Source organism: Heteronotia binoei, chromosome 21 (assembly GCF_032191835.1).
Source record: "Heteronotia binoei isolate CCM8104 ecotype False Entrance Well chromosome 21, APGP_CSIRO_Hbin_v1, whole genome shotgun sequence".
In the NCBI taxonomy this organism is placed as follows: domain Eukaryota; kingdom Metazoa; phylum Chordata; class Lepidosauria; order Squamata; family Gekkonidae; genus Heteronotia; species Heteronotia binoei.
In genome coordinates, this window is record NC_083243.1 from 11,177,729 (window position 1) to 11,193,029 (window position 15,301).

The following is a 15,301-nucleotide window of genomic DNA, read 5'->3' on the forward strand; positions in this document are numbered from 1 at the left end:
GCAGGGGCAGTGGTGGCCAAACTTGCTTAACGTAAGAGCCACGTACAATAAATGTCAGATGTTTGAGAGCTGCAAGACGTGAATGTCAGATGTTTTGAGAGAAAGAACAAAGGGAGGGAGGGAGGGACAGATGGGGGAAAGGAAGAGAGAGGTGGAAAGAAAACAACTTTAAATTAAAATGCATTCTCCAAGCTGCTTGGAGAAGTGATTTAAAGAGAGAAATGCCTTCTCTAAACTAGATGATGCGGCAATGGGGGCTTCAAGAGCCACGTAATATGTGTGAAAGAGCCGCATGTGGTTCCCAAGCCACAGTTTGGCCACCCCCGGGGGGCTCAGTGACAGAGTATCTGCTTGGCATGCTAAAAGTTCAAGGCTCAATCCCCAGCATCTCCAGTGGAAAAGGACCAGGCAGGAGGGGATGGGAAAGACCTCCGTCTGAGACCCTGGAGAGCCATGCAGTGGGGCTGTAGCTCAGTGGCAGAGCATCTGCTTGGCATGCAGAAGGTCCCAGGTTCAATCCCCGGCATCTCCAGTTAAAAAGGACCAGGCAGGAGGTGATGGGAAAGACCTCCGCCTGAGACCCTGGAGAGCCATGAAGTGGGGCTGTAGCTCAGTGGCTGAGCATCTGCTTGGCATGCAGAAGGTCCCAGGTTCAATCCCCGGCATCTGCAGTTAAAAGGACCAGGCAGGAGGGGATGAGAAAGACCTCAAACTGAGACCCTGGAGAGCCACTGTCCATATGAGACCAGGGCTTTTTTTTGTAGCAGGAAGTCCTCTGATATTAGGCCACGCCCCCCTGATGTAGCCAATCCTCCTGGAACTTACAGTACACCCTGCATGAAGAGCCCTGTAAGCTCTTGGAGGATTGTCTACATCAGGGGTGTGTGGCCTAATACGCAAAGGAGTTCCTGTTACAAAAAAAGCCCTGATAGAGACTACCGTTCCTGATGGATCAAGGGTCTGATTCAGTGCAATGCTCGTGCTTGAGTACCCTATAACAAAGCAGAGCTTGCCTCAGTAGCTGCGCTCCTCAAGAAAGCTTTTGGAGGTCTTACCTCGCCAGCTCTTCGGTGCTCTCGCAGGCTAATAAAACGGCTTCAATGGAAAGGTCTGCCATGGTGTGGCTCAAAGAATTTGGCAAGTGCATCGCGTGGTGTACAGCAGCGTCGTGGAATTCCACCTCTATAGCGTTGTCTTGCTCGTCGTTATAGCAGCGAATGATACCAACAGAGTTCCACACCTATAACGGAGGCAAGAATAATAACTGCTTTCAGCAATAGAAAAGAGCCAGAGTCCAGTAGTGCCTGAAAGACTGACAACATTTGGGGAAGGGAAGAGCTTTTGTGAGTCACTGCTCATAAGAACATAAGAGAAGCTATGTTGGATCAGGCCAATGGCCCATCCAGTCCAACACTCTGTGTCACTTAAGAACATAAGAGAAGCCATGTTGGATCAGGCCAGTGGCCCATCCAGTCCAACACTCTGTGTCACATAAGAACATAAGAGAAGCCATGTTGGATCAGGCCAGTGGCCCATCCAGTCCAACACTCTGTGTCACTTAAGAACATAAGAGAAGCCATGTTGGATCAGGCCAGTGGCCCATCCAGTCCAACACTCTGTGTCACATAAGAACATAAGAGAAGCCATGTTGGATCAGGCCAATGGCCCATCCAGTCCAACAGTTTGTGTCACATAAGAACATAAGAGAAGCCATGTTGGATCAGGCCAATGGCCCCTCCAGTCCAACACTCTGTGTCACATAAGAACATAAGAGAAGCCCTGTTGGATCAGGCCAGTGGCCCATCCAGTCCAACACTCTGTGTCACATAAGAACATAAGAGAAGCCATGTTGGATCAGGCCAATGGCCCCTCCAGTCCAACACTCTGTGTCACTTAAGAACATAAGAGAAGCCCTGTTGGATCAGGCCAGTGGCCCATCCAGTCTAACACTCTGTGTCACATAAGAACATAAGAGAAGCCATGTTGGATCAGGCCAATGGCCCATCCAGTCCAACACTCTGTGTCACATAAGAACATAAGAGAAGCCCTGTTGGATCAGGCCAGTGGCCCATCCAGTCTAACACTCTGTGTGACATAAGAACATAAGAGAAGCCCTGTTGGATCAGGCCAATGGCCCATCCAGTCCAACACTGTGTCACATAAGAACATAAGAGAAGCCATGTTGGATCAGGCCAATGGCCCATCCAGTCCAACACTCTGTGTCACATAAGAACATAAGAGAAGCCATGTTGGATCAGGCCATGGCCCATCCAGTCCAACACTCTGTGTCACATAAGAACATAAGAGAAGCCCTGTTGGATCAGGCCAATGGCCCATCCAGTCCAACACTCTGTGTCACACTTAAGAACATAAGAGAAGCCATGTTGGGTCAGGCCAATGGCCCATCCAGTCTAACACTCTGTGTCACATAAGAACATAAGAGAAGCCATGTTGGATCAGGCCAATGGCCCATCCAGTCCAACACTCTGTGTCACATAAGAACATAAGAGAAGCCCTGTTGGATCAGGCCAGTGGCCCATCCAGTCTAACACTCTGTGTGACATAAGAACATAAGAGAAGCCCTGTTGGATCAGGCCAATGGCCCATCCAGTCCAACACTGTGTCACATAAGAACATAAGAGAAGCCATGTTGGATCAGGCCAATGGCCCATCCAGTCCAACACTCTGTGTCACATAAGAACATAAGAGAAGCCATGTTGGATCAGGCCAATGGCCCATCCAGTCCAACACTGTGTCACATAAGAACATAAGAGAAGCCCTGTTGGATCAGGCCAATGGCCCATCCAGTCCAACACTCTGTGTCACACTTAAGAACATAAGAGAAGCCATGTTGGTCAGGCCAATGGCCCATCCAGTCCAACACTCTGTGTCACACTAAGAACATAAGAGAAGCCATGTTGGGTCAGGCCAATGGCCCATCCAGTCCAACACTCTGTGTCACACAGTGGCCAAAAAACTCAGGTGCCATCAGGAGGTCCACCAGTGGGGCCAGGACACTAGAAGCCCTCCCACTGTTGCCCTCCGCCAAGCACCAAAAATACAGAGCATCACTGCCCCAGACATAAGAACATAAGAGAAGCCATGTTGGATCAGGCCAATGGCCCATCCAGTCCAACACTGTGTCACATAAGAACATAAGAGAAGCCCTGTTGGATCAGGCCAATGGCTCATCCAGTCCAACACTCTGTGTCACACTTAAGACATAAGAGAAGCCATGTTGGGTCAGGCCAATGGCCCATCCAGTCCAACACTCTGTGTCACACTTAAGAACATAAGAGAAGCCATGTTGGGTCAGGCCAATGGCCCATCCAGTCCAACACTCTGTGTCACACAGTGGCCAAAAAACTCAGGTGCCATCAGGAGGTCCACCAGTGGGGCCAGGACACTAGAAGCCCTCCCACTGTTGCCCTCCGCCAAGCACCAAAAATACAGAGCATCACTGCCCCAGACATAAGAACATAAGAGAAACCATGTTGGGTCAGGTCAATGGCCCATCCAGTCCAACACTCTGTGCACACAGTGGCCAAAAACCCAGATGCCATCAGGAGGTCCACCAGTGGGGCCAGACACTAGAAGCCCTCTCACTGTTGCCCCCCCCCCCAAGCACCAAGAATACAGAGCTTCACGGCCCAAAGAGCTCAATCTATACCTTGTGGCTAATAGCCACTGATGGACCTTTGCTCCATATGCTTATCCAATCCCTTCTTGAAGCTGTCTATGCTTGGAGCTGCCACCGTCTGCTGTGGCAGTGAATTCCATATGTTAATCACCCTTTGAGTGAAGAGAGACTTCCTTTTGAGCAAAGAGAGACTTCAGTTCTAACCCAACTGCTCAGCAATTTCAAGGAATGCCCACGAGTATTGTGAGAAAGGGAGAAAAGGACTTCTTTCTCTACTTTCTCCATCCCATGCATAATCTTGTCAACCTCTATCATGTCACCCCCGCAGTCAACATCTCTCCAAGCTAAAGAGCCCGAAGCATTTTAACCTTTCTTCATAGGGAAAGTGTTCCAACCCTTTCATCATTCTAGTTAAATACTCAAATACTCGCTGGCAGGGTCAAGGACCGTGGTCTTTCGAACACCGCTCTTCCTCAGCCTCCCTGGGTACACCAGGAGCCAAACGCTATAAATGGGAGGCTGAACGACTTTTAACTGCTACTTGTAATGTTAATGAAATACTTCAAACTCTCTTTCAAGCATGATCGATATTGTTATCGATATGATCAATACTGACAGCTTTGGCAGCTTTTCAGAGTTACGCCTCTCTGCATTCAAGAGACATTTACTCTGCTCTGTTAGACTCAGTTTTGGGCACCACAATTTAAGAAGGATGCAGACAAGCTGGAACGGGTCCAGAGGAGGGTGACGAGGATGGTGAGGGGTCTGGAGACCAAGTCCTGTGAGGAAAGGTTGAAGGAGCTGGGGATGTTTAGCCTGGAGAGGAGGCGGCTGAGAGGTGATAGGATCACCATTTTCAAATACTTGAAGGGCTGTCATATAGAGGATGGTGTGGAATTGTTTTTTGTTGCCCCAGAAGGTCAGACCAGAACCAATGGGTTGAAATTAAATCAAAAGAGTTTCCGGCTCAACATTAGGAAGAACTTCCTGACCGTGAGAGCGGTTCCTCAGTGGAACAGGCTTCCTCGGGAGGTGGTGGGCTCAACATAAGGAAGAACTTCCTAAGCGTTAGAGCAGTTCCTCAGTGGAACAGGTTTCCTCGGGAGGTGGTGGGCTCTCTTTCCTTGGAGGTTTTGAAACAGAGGCTAGAGGGCCCTCTGACAGCAATGAAGCATCTGTGAATTTAGGGGGAGGTGTTTGTGAGTTTAGAGCGGTTCCTCAGTGGAACAGGCTTCCTCCTCGGGAGGTGGTGGGCTCTCCTTCCTTGGAGGTTTTTAAACAGAGGCTAGATGGCCATCTGACAGCAATGAAGATCCTGTGACTTTAGGGGGAGGTATCTGTGAGTTTAGTGCAGTTCCTCAGTGGAAGAGGCTTCCTCCTCGGGAGGTGGTGGGCTCTCCTTCCTTGGAGGTTTTTCAACAGAGGCTAGAGGGCCACCTGACAGCCATGTTGATTCTGTGAATTAGGCACATCATGAGAAGGACTGCAGGAAGGGTTGCATCAGTGCTTAGTTCTTGTGGCTTTTTTTTTCAATGCCCAGGAAAATGGTGATTGACACTTTCGAGTCAGTCAGCAATTTTTCTCCAGGCCGGTTTGGCCAGGGATCCCGGAGGCTTTTGCCATCTTTTGGCCATGGAGTGGGGGTTACTGGGGATGTATGTGTGTGGGAAATGTATTTGTGAATTTCCTGCGCTGTGCAGGGGGTTGGAGTGGATGACCCTGGAGGTCCCTTCCAACTCTAAGATTCTATGAGATTCACAATGCTATGACAAGAGAAACAAACTATGCAGTAACCAGGGGTGGGATTCTAGCAGGAGCTCCTTTGCACATTAGGCCACACACCCCTGATGTAGCCAATCCTCCAAGAGCTTACAAAAAAGAGCCTTGTAAGGTGGAATTCTAGCAGGAGCTCCTTTGCCTATTAGGCCACACATCCCTGATGTAGCCAATCCTCCAAGTGCTTACAAAAAAGAGCCTTGTAAGGTGGAATTCTAGCAGGAGCTCCTTTGCCTATTAGGCCACACATCCCTGATGTAGCCAATCCTCCAAGAGCTGACAAATTTTATTATTTTTTTATTTATTTCTGTTAATTTATAGCCCGCCCTTTCCCATAATGAGCTCGGGGTGGGTTCCAATACAATAAAACAAATCAGATCAACAGTAAAAAAAAACAATCAAGGAATAAATAATACAGCAATCAAACAATTAGAACAGATAAAAATTTAAGCTAGTTAAGCCATTAAACCAGAAGCTGAATTTTGAGTGGCGTGGTGTGGTGTGGACACATAATTTAAGTCAGGGGCGGCCAACGGTAGCTCTCCAGATGTTTTTTTGCCTACAACTCCCATCAGCCCCAGCCAGCATGGCCAACGGCTGGGGCTGATGGGAGTTGTAGGCAAAAAAAAAAAATCTGGAGAGCTACCGTTGGCCACCCCTGATTTAATTCAACTGTAATTGGCCCGACTTAAGCAAAAGTTAGGGTTTGTAGAATCTTTCGGGATCAAGTGCCGTGTTCTACTGGAGAAAGTTTTCCTTCCAGACGTTTCGTTCTCGGCTGCGGAGAACATCCTCAGTGGCGTTGCAGCCGGAGCAGGCACTCAGACCTTCTTGGCTGCTGTGCATTGAGTGGGGCCAGGGCTGCTGGAGAGCTGCTATTTCTAGGCTGGAGGGGGTGTGATGAAAGGGCAATTGGTTTGTGGATGTGCCCATTGTTTGGTGGGGCTTCCTGGAAGGGTAGTGATAAGGAAACTGGCTGTTTCTCCAGTAGAACACAGCACTTGATCCCGAAAGATTCTATAAACCCTAATGATGTTACCAGCTGTGAAAACCTGAAATCTTTGTTAAGCAAAAGTGTTGGGAGGCCAGTTTGATGACATAATAGGATAAGGACGTCTGCCTGCCTCAGCCATAGTCCTGGCGGAACAGCTCCGTCTTACAGGCCCCCCGGAATGGCAACAGATCCGGCAGGTTCCGAACCTCCAAAGGGAGCTGATTCCACCAGGCTGGGGTTAGGGCTGAAAAAGCCCCGGCCAAGGCAAGATCAGAAGATGTTGGCCAGCTGATCGCAATGACCTCCGGGGCTCATATGGGAAGAGACGGTTCCGCAGGTATTCCGGTTCCAAAGAAGAGCCCTGTAAGCTCCTGGAGGACTGGCTACATCAGGTGGGTGTGGCCTAATATGCTAATAAGCTGCTGCTAGAATTCCACCCCAGGCTGTAACGCTCGTACTATTCACATCAGATGACAGAGAAACAAGAAAACATCATTACAGAACTTTTTTTTAAAAAACTGAGTCAGCTGTTGAAGCAAAGGAACGACGGAACTCGCCATGAAACGATGCGTGAGATGCACTGGGGTGGAGCCCGACTGGAACGGTTTCTGCCGAGACGTTGGCATTGGCCCATCATAGAAAGGTCTCTGGGTAGAAGGCTGCGGCAGGACAAGAGACAGGCTTTCCCGGTCATCCTCTTCGTCCGGCTTATTTGGAGCAGACTCAGCCTTCAGCAAGCCAAGATCTATGGGAGAACAGCCAATTACCAGAGGATTATAAACGGCAGCCCTTCTTGCAACTCCCCAAGAATCTAGCGTCCAAACTGATAGCACAAAAACAAGATGATGCGTCTGCAGGTACTTTGTGTGCAGCCCCCTCCCTCAGTAACTCCCCCCCACACACCTCAATTTGACATTAAGTGGGTGGCAGCCCAGGACAGGGCCTTCTCGGTTGTAGCACCAAAACTCTGGAACTGTTTCCAGGGAGATTAATTTGTCCCATTCTGTTATTATCATCTGCCGGCAGAAGAAGCAGGAGGAGGAGATGATGATATTGGATTTATATCCTGCCCTATACCCTGAATCTCAGAGTGGTCACAATCTCTTTTACCTTTCCCCGCCCCCCCCCAAAAGATAACCTGTGAGGTAGGTGGGGCTGAGAGAGCTCTCACAGCAGCTGCCCTTCCAAGGACAGAATCTCAGAGCGACCTACAATCTCCTTTCCCTTCCTCCTGCACAACAGACACCCTGTGAGGTGCGTGGGGCAGAGAGAGCTCTGACAGAAGCTGCCCTTTCAAGAACAGCTCTGCTAGAGCTCTGGCTGACCCGCGGCCATTCCAGCAGGTGCGAGGGGAGGAGCGGGGAATCAAACCCGCTTCTCCCAGATAAGAATCCGTGCACTTAACCACTACACCAAACTGTCTCTCTTTGTTTCGTTTGGCATTTCCCTCCATGACTTCTGCTTCCCGACCAATGCTTTAATTGCCGTTTTTGTGTCTTTGTATGTATTTTAGCACCCTGAGCTGGATGGTGCAAGCTAGCCTGGTCTCATCAGGTCTTGGAAGCTAAGCAGGGTCAGGGAGACCACCAAGGATCACTAGGGCTTGCTACGTAGAGCTAGGCAGTGGCAAACTATCTCTGAATGCCTCTTTCCAGGACAGTGCAGGCTTGCCCAGCCTTGGCAGGTCTCAGAAGCTAAGCAGGATGGGCCTAGGTGAGTACAGTGAGCATTGCGTTCAGGGACGCAACCTACTATCTATCCCCGGACCAAGGGCTAGTGTTAGCACATATAGCAGGGGTGGCCAACAGTAGCTCTCCAGATGTTATTTTTTTACTACAACTCCCATCAGCCCCAGCCAGCATGGCCAATGGCTGGGGCTGATGGGAGTTGTAGGCAAAAAAAACATCTGGAGAGCTACCGTTGGCCACCCCTGACATATAGCATACAGGGTTAGTGTTAGCACGTATAGCATACACATACAGATTTGCTATCTGTTTCCCTGTACTCTACAGTATAAAATTTGTCTCTGTTGGCATTGTCAAAATTATTGGTAAATTTTAACAAAAGGAGCATACTATAAAATGTGAAATGGAGTCGATGTAGTTGAGATAAAACAGTAGAGGACAATTTATGATAAGAAGGTACTGCAGAATTATAAGTTTTGAAAGGTAAAATAATAACGGAATGTATTATGAACATATGAAGCTGCCTTCTACTGAATCGGGCCCTCAGTCCATCAAAGTCAGTATTGTCTTCTCAGACTGGCAGCGGCTCTCCAGGGTCTCAAGCTGAGGTTTTTTCACACCTATTTGCCTGGACCCTTTTAGTTGGAGATGCCAGGGATTGAACCTGGGACCTTTTGCTTCCCAAGCAGATGCTCTACTACTGAGCCACCGTCCCTCCCCTGCTCTCCAGGGTCTCAAGCTGAGGTTTTTCACGCCTACTTGCCTGGACCCTTTTTAGTTGGAGATGGCGGAGATTGAACCTGGGACCTTCTGCTTACTAAGCAGGTGCTCTGCCACTGAGCCACGGTTCCTCCCCTGATCTCCAGGGTCTCAAGCGGAGGTTTTTCACGCCTTTTTGCCTGGACCCTTTTTAGTTGGAGGTTGAACCTGGGACCTTCTGCTTACCAAGCAGATGCTCTACCACTGAGCCACCATCCCTCCCCTGCTCTCCACGGTCTCAAGCTAAGGTTTTTCACGCCTACTTGCCTGGACCCTTTTTAGTTGGAGGTGCCGGAGATTGAACCTGGGACCTTCTTCTTACCAAGCAGATGCTCTACCACTGAGCCACCGTCCCTCCCCATGAATTGTGTTTTCTATTCCCCAATCCCCTAGCCCTATCTTTTTTCTTCTGAAACTAATAAAACTTTTCGAAAATGAGATTTGCTATCTATACAATGGTTTTGCTTTTATCAATTGTGATAGGCTAGGGAACCTTAGAGTAGGGAAGGCTGCAGCCATATAAGAACGTAACTATGTAAACTTGTGGTCATATGCTATCCCTAAACCTTTAAATTCATGTATTGGCTAATACTTAAAAAAATTCTTCATATATTAAAGAGCTTGAAGTTTGGTGTCCTTCTTTCTGAAGGTGTTCTTCCCAGAGTATTTGAGTAAAGATCCTCTTTTTGTCATATAGGGATACACCCTGTATGCTCTATGTGCTAACACTAGGGCCTTCTCGGTGGCAGCACCAGAAACGTGGAACGCCCTCCCGGAGGCCGTAAGGGCCCCGTGGCATCTTTCTCAATCCCGCAGGGCCTGCAAAACTGAATTATTGACAGGCCTTCCGCACCTAAAACCGGGAGAGAACTGCCACCCCACACTGCGGAGGAGCTACGGACATTATAGGATCGCTGCCAGAAGAAAGAAAGATCCCGCCTATACGGAGGCTGAACAGCACCTCAGAACTGTATTTTAAATTGTTTTTATCGTTTTAAATGGTAATTGTAAATGTTTTTGAATTGACTGTCAGCCGCCCTGAGTCCGCTTGTGGAGAGGGCAGGATATTAGAACAAAGTAGTAATAATAACAATAATACATGGATGGGAGACCACCAAGGAAGTCCAGGGTTGCTACACAGAAGCAGGCAGTGACAAACCACCTGTTAGTCTCGTGCCTTTAAACCCCTGTGAGGTTGCTATGAGTCAGCAGCTTTTGCAAAGAAGAAGAATTGCAGATTTCTACCCCGCCCTTCTCTCTGAATCAGAGACTCAGAGCGGCTCACAATCTTCTATGTCTTCTCCCCCCACAACAGACCCCCTGTGAGGTGGGTGGGGCTGGAGAGGGCTCTCCCAGCAGCTGCCCTTCCAAGGACAGAGTCTCAGAGCAGCCTACAATCGCCTTTCCCTTCCTCCCCCACAACAGACACTCTGTGAGGTGGGTGGGGCTGAGAGAGCTCTCACAGCAGCTGCCCTTTCAAGGACAGAGCCTCAGAGCAGCCTACAATCTCCTTTCCCTTCCTCCTCCACAACAGACACCTTGTGAGGTTGGTGGGGCTGAGAGGGCTCTCCCAGCAGCTGCTTTTTCAAGGACAACTCCTACGAGACCTATGGCTCACCCAAGGCCATTCCAGCAGCTGCAAGCGGAGGTTCAAACTCGGTTCTCCCACATAAGAGTCCGCGCACTTAACCGCTACACCAAACTGCCTGTTTCGAACTTTTTAAAAAACGATGTCTGTTCTGGGAGGTGGTTGATTTTTACGTGCTTTTAAGTATGATTTCATCATGCGTGTTTTAATTTCTCAGCCGCCTGAGTGGTCCTTGTAAGAATGGTAGAAAGGTGGGATATTTGTACAATAAAAACACAGATCTCATTTTGGGAAATCCAAACCTATGGAGTTCTCGTCATCCTCAATTATGGCCCCACGGTTCCTGGGCCTTCCCGATGTTACTGTCAGGTCGTCCTCCTCATCGTCATAATTTGTTTCTGCCTTTGGGGACGACTGGGGTTCAACGAAGTCCCTGTTGAGGAAGTCCTCGCTGTCATCTCCATCAAAAAGATCGTCATAGTCTTTGGACGCAGGATCGGATACCTGAGGCCAAGGCAAACAGAATCGTAGAATCTTAAGAGCTGGAAGGGATCTCCGAGGTCAACTAGTCCAACCCCCTGCACAATGCAGGAGCTTCACAAATACCTCCCCGAAACACACACATCCCAAACACACATTTGGAGTACTGTGTGCAATTCTGGTCACCGCACCTCAAAAAGGATATTATAGCATTGGAAAACGTGCAGAAAAGGGCAACTAGAATGATTCAAAGTTTGGAACACTTTCCCTATGAAGAAAGGCTAAAACGCCTGGGGCTCTTTAGCTTGGAGAAACGTCGACTGCAGGGTGACATGAGAGAGGTTGACAAGATTATGCATGGGATGGAGAAAGTAGAGAAAGAAGTCCTTTTCTTCCTTTCTCACAATATAAGGACTCGTGGGCATTCAATGAAATTGCTGAGCAGTCGGGTTAAAACGGATAAAAGGAAGTCCTTCTTCACCCAAAGGGTGATTAACATGTAGAATTCACTGCCACAGGAGGTGGTGGTGGCTACAAGCATAGCCAGCTTTAAGAGGGGATTGGATAAAAATATGGAGCAGAGGTCCATCAGTGGCTATTAGTCACAGTGTGTGTGTGTGTATTTTGGCCACTGTGTGATACAGTGTTGGACTGGATGGGCCATTGGCCTGATCCAACATGGCTTCTCTTATGTTCTTATCCCCAGTGACCCCTGCTCCAATCCCAGAAGATGGCAAACACCTCCAGGATCCCTGGCCAAGCAAGCCTGGAGAAAAATTGCTGACTGATCCCAAAGCGGCAATCAGCATTCCCCTGGACGTGTAAGAAAGAGCACAAGAACTAAGCACGGACGCAACCTTTCGTGTCCTCCTTCACACGATCTTCCTAATTCACAGAATCCCACAACAAAAAATGCAAGCTAGTGACCAATTTACTAAGAAATATATAGAAACCAGTTCAAATGTCCAAAACATGTACATTCAAGTCCCAAAGTAGTGTAGTGACAAGCCAATCGATTAAGTACTTGTTTCTTTCCAGTCTTCATCAGACCTGGGACCAATATTGATTCAATTACATAGATGCTTTGCACAATTTTCAAAAAAGAGGGACTTAGAGTGTCTCCAGCAGCAATTTCACATCGGCTACAGCTCAGTATGTGGCTTCTTGCGTCCCTCTTTTTTGAAAATTGTGTAAAGAATCTATGTGATTGAATCAATATTGGTCCCAGATCTGATGAAGACTGGAAAGAAACAAGTACTTAATCAATCGGTTGTCACCACACAACTTTGGGACTTGAAAGTACACGTTTTGGACGTTTGGACTGGTTTCTAGATCCTCCTTAGTAAACTGGTCTCTAGCTTGCATTTTTTATTATCATTATAGTGACCTCTCTCAGATTGTATTCTAATTCACAGAATCAGCATGGCCATCTAGCCTCTTTTTTAAAACCTCCAAGGAAGGAGAGCCTAATGTGACCTTATTCTTGAGAAACCCACTCTGGCTCTTAGTAATCACAGCCACCTTTCCTAAATGTTCAAGAAGACCGCAGATCTATGCCCCGCCCTTCTCTCTGAATCAGAGTCTCAGAGCGGCTTACAATTTCCTTTTATCGCCTTCCCCCACAAGAGACACCCTGTGAGGTGGGTGGGGCTGAGAGAGCTCTCCCAGAAGCTGCCCTTTCAAGGACAACTCCTGCGAGAGCTATGGCTGACCCAAGGCCATTCCAGCAGCTGCAAGTGGAGGAGTGGGGGAATCAAACCCGGTTCTCCCAGATGAGAGTCCGAGCACTTAACCACGACACCAGACTGGCAGACTATCAAGGACTGACTGACTACCAAGAAGACAAGGAGCACTAAAAAAAACCAACCCAATGTTGTGCGACCGGATGAGCAATACTGCCGAAGCTGAAAAAGAATATACTACCTTGGCATTTGACGGCTTTCCATCCGCACTGCAGACATTCTCCAGCAGACCCAGATTGCCTTCCGTGTCTGTGTAAGCGACTTGACTGCCTCCGGGGTGCCAGGCCAGCCCACAGATGGTGTAACTTTTTTCATGCTTGACCCTTAGCGACCAAACACAATGAAAGCAAACATACATTTTCCTTAAGGTGTACGTGTGAACTGTATGCAAGCAGCGTTCTCAAAGTGTACTTTTTTTAAAAAATCACCAATGCTGTCACATTCTTGTTTCAAGAAGATACAATTAAGACCATGAGAGAAGCCATGTTGGATCAGGCCAGTGGCCCGTCCAGTCCAACACTCTGTGTCACATAAGAACATAAGAGAAGCCATGTTGGATCAGGCCAATGGCCCCAACAGTCCAGCCCTCTGTGTCACAAAGTGGCCAAAACCCCGAGGCCAAGAGGAGGCCCACCAGCCGGGCCAGAACTCCAGAAGGCCCCCCATTGTTGCCCCCCCCAAGCACAAGATTCGGGGGGAGAAGATGATGATATTGGATTTATATCCCGCCCTATACTCTGCATTTCAGAGTCTCAGAGTGGTCACAATCTCTTTTACCTCCCCACCCCCCACAACAGACATGCTGTGAGGTAGGTAGGGCTGAGAGAGCTCTTACAGCAGCTGCCCTTTCAAGGACAACTCTGCGACAGCTATGGCTGAACCAAGGGCATTCCAGCAGCTGCAAGTGGAGGAAGAAGACCACAGATTTATACCCCGCCCTTCTCTCTGAATCAGAGACTCAGAGGGGCTTACAAATTCCTCTATCTTCTTCCCCCACAACAGACACCCTGTGAGGTGGGTGGGGCTGGAGAGGGCTCTCCCAGCAGCTGCCCTTTCAAGGACAACCTCTGCCAGAGCTATGGCTGACCCAAGGCCATTCCAGCAGATGCAAGTGGAGGAAGAAGACCACAGATTTATACCCTGCCCTTCACTCTGAATCAGAGTCTCAGAGGCGCTTACAATCTCCTTTATCATCTTCCCCCACAACAGACACCCTGTGAGGTGGGTGAGGCTGAGAGAGCTCTCCCAGAAGCTGCCCTTTCAAAGACAACTCTGCGAGAGCTATGGCTGACCCAAAGCCATTCCAACAGGTACAAGTGGAGGAGTGGGGAATCAAACCCGGTTCTCCCAGATAAGAGTCCGCACACTTAACCACGACACCAAACTGGCTCTCCACAATTAGGGCCAGCCAAAACAGTGGATGGCCATAGCAGTATTCCTTTCTTTGAGCTGCCTGTCTTAACTTTAGCTTGGAGAAACGTCGACTGCAGGGTGGCATGATAGAGGTTTACAAGATAATGCATGGGATGGAGAAAGTAGAGAAAGAAGTACTTTTCTCCCTTTCTCACAATACAAGAACTCATGGGCATTCGATGAAATTGCTGAGCAGCCAGGTTAAAACGGATAAAAGGAAGTACTTCTTCACGCAAAGGGTGATTGGCATTTGGAATTCACTGCCACAGGAGGTGGTGGCGGCCACAAGCATAGCCACCTTCAAGAGGGGTTTAAATAAAAATATGGAGCAAAGGTCCATCAGTGGCTATTAGCCACAGTGTGTGTGTATATATAAAATTTTTTGCCACTGTGTGACACAGAGTGTTGGACTGAATGGGCCATTGGCCTGATCCAACATGGCTTCTCTTATGTTCTTATGTGACACAGAGTGTTGGACTGGATGGGCCACTGGCCTGATCCAAGAGGGCTTCTCTTATGTTCTTATGTGACACAGAGTGTTGGATTGGATGGCCACTGGCCTGATCCAACATGGCTTCTCTTATGTTCTTATGTGACACAGAGTGTTGGACTGGATGGGCCACTGGCCTGATCCAACATGGCTTCTCTTATGTTCTTATGTGACACAGAGTGTTGGACTGGAGGGGCCAGTGGCCTGATCCAACATGGCTTCTCTTATGTTCTTATGTGACACAGAGTGTTGGACTGGATGGGCCACTGGCCTGATCCAACATGGCTTCTCTTATGTTCTTATGTGACACAGAGTGTTGGACTGGATGGGCCACTGGCCTGATCCAACATGGCTTCTCTTATGTTCTTATGTGACACAGAGTGTTGGACTGGAGGGGCCAGTGGCCTGATCCAACATGGCTTCTCTTATGTTCTTATGTGACACAGAGTGTTGGATTGGATGGGCCACTGGCCTGATCCAACATGGCTTCTCTTATGTTCTTATGACCAGGGGTCATTTTGTGGAAAAATAGGTTTTACTGCTCATTAGCATAACTCATTAGCATATGCTGCCCCCCACACCAGCCAAAAGCAACCCAACCCAAGAAAGGAGAGCCCCAGTCAAACGAGGCCTGCTTGGAAGATGAGGTTCAACGTGGCCAAGTAATGCACATTGGGGCCAAGAATCCCAGCTACAAATACAAGATGGGGTGTGAACTGGCAGAGACTGACCAA

General features: G+C 48.6%; 1 protein-coding gene across 1 annotated transcript in view; it reads right to left on the reverse strand.

Annotated features, from left to right (window-relative positions):
- Positions 1-15,301, reverse strand: part of WDHD1 (WD repeat and HMG-box DNA binding protein 1) — a 118,539-nt gene that overhangs the window by 62,993 nt on the left and 40,245 nt on the right. The window contains exons 9-12 of the mRNA XM_060261842.1: positions 12,846-12,987; positions 10,745-10,946; positions 6,968-7,155; positions 1,056-1,240 (exon numbers count right to left, since the gene is read on the reverse strand). Of these exons, the coding sequence (XP_060117825.1) occupies positions 1,056-1,240; positions 6,968-7,155; positions 10,745-10,946; positions 12,846-12,987 (717 nt within the window). The remainder of the gene's footprint in view (positions 1-1,055; positions 1,241-6,967; positions 7,156-10,744; positions 10,947-12,845; positions 12,988-15,301) is intronic.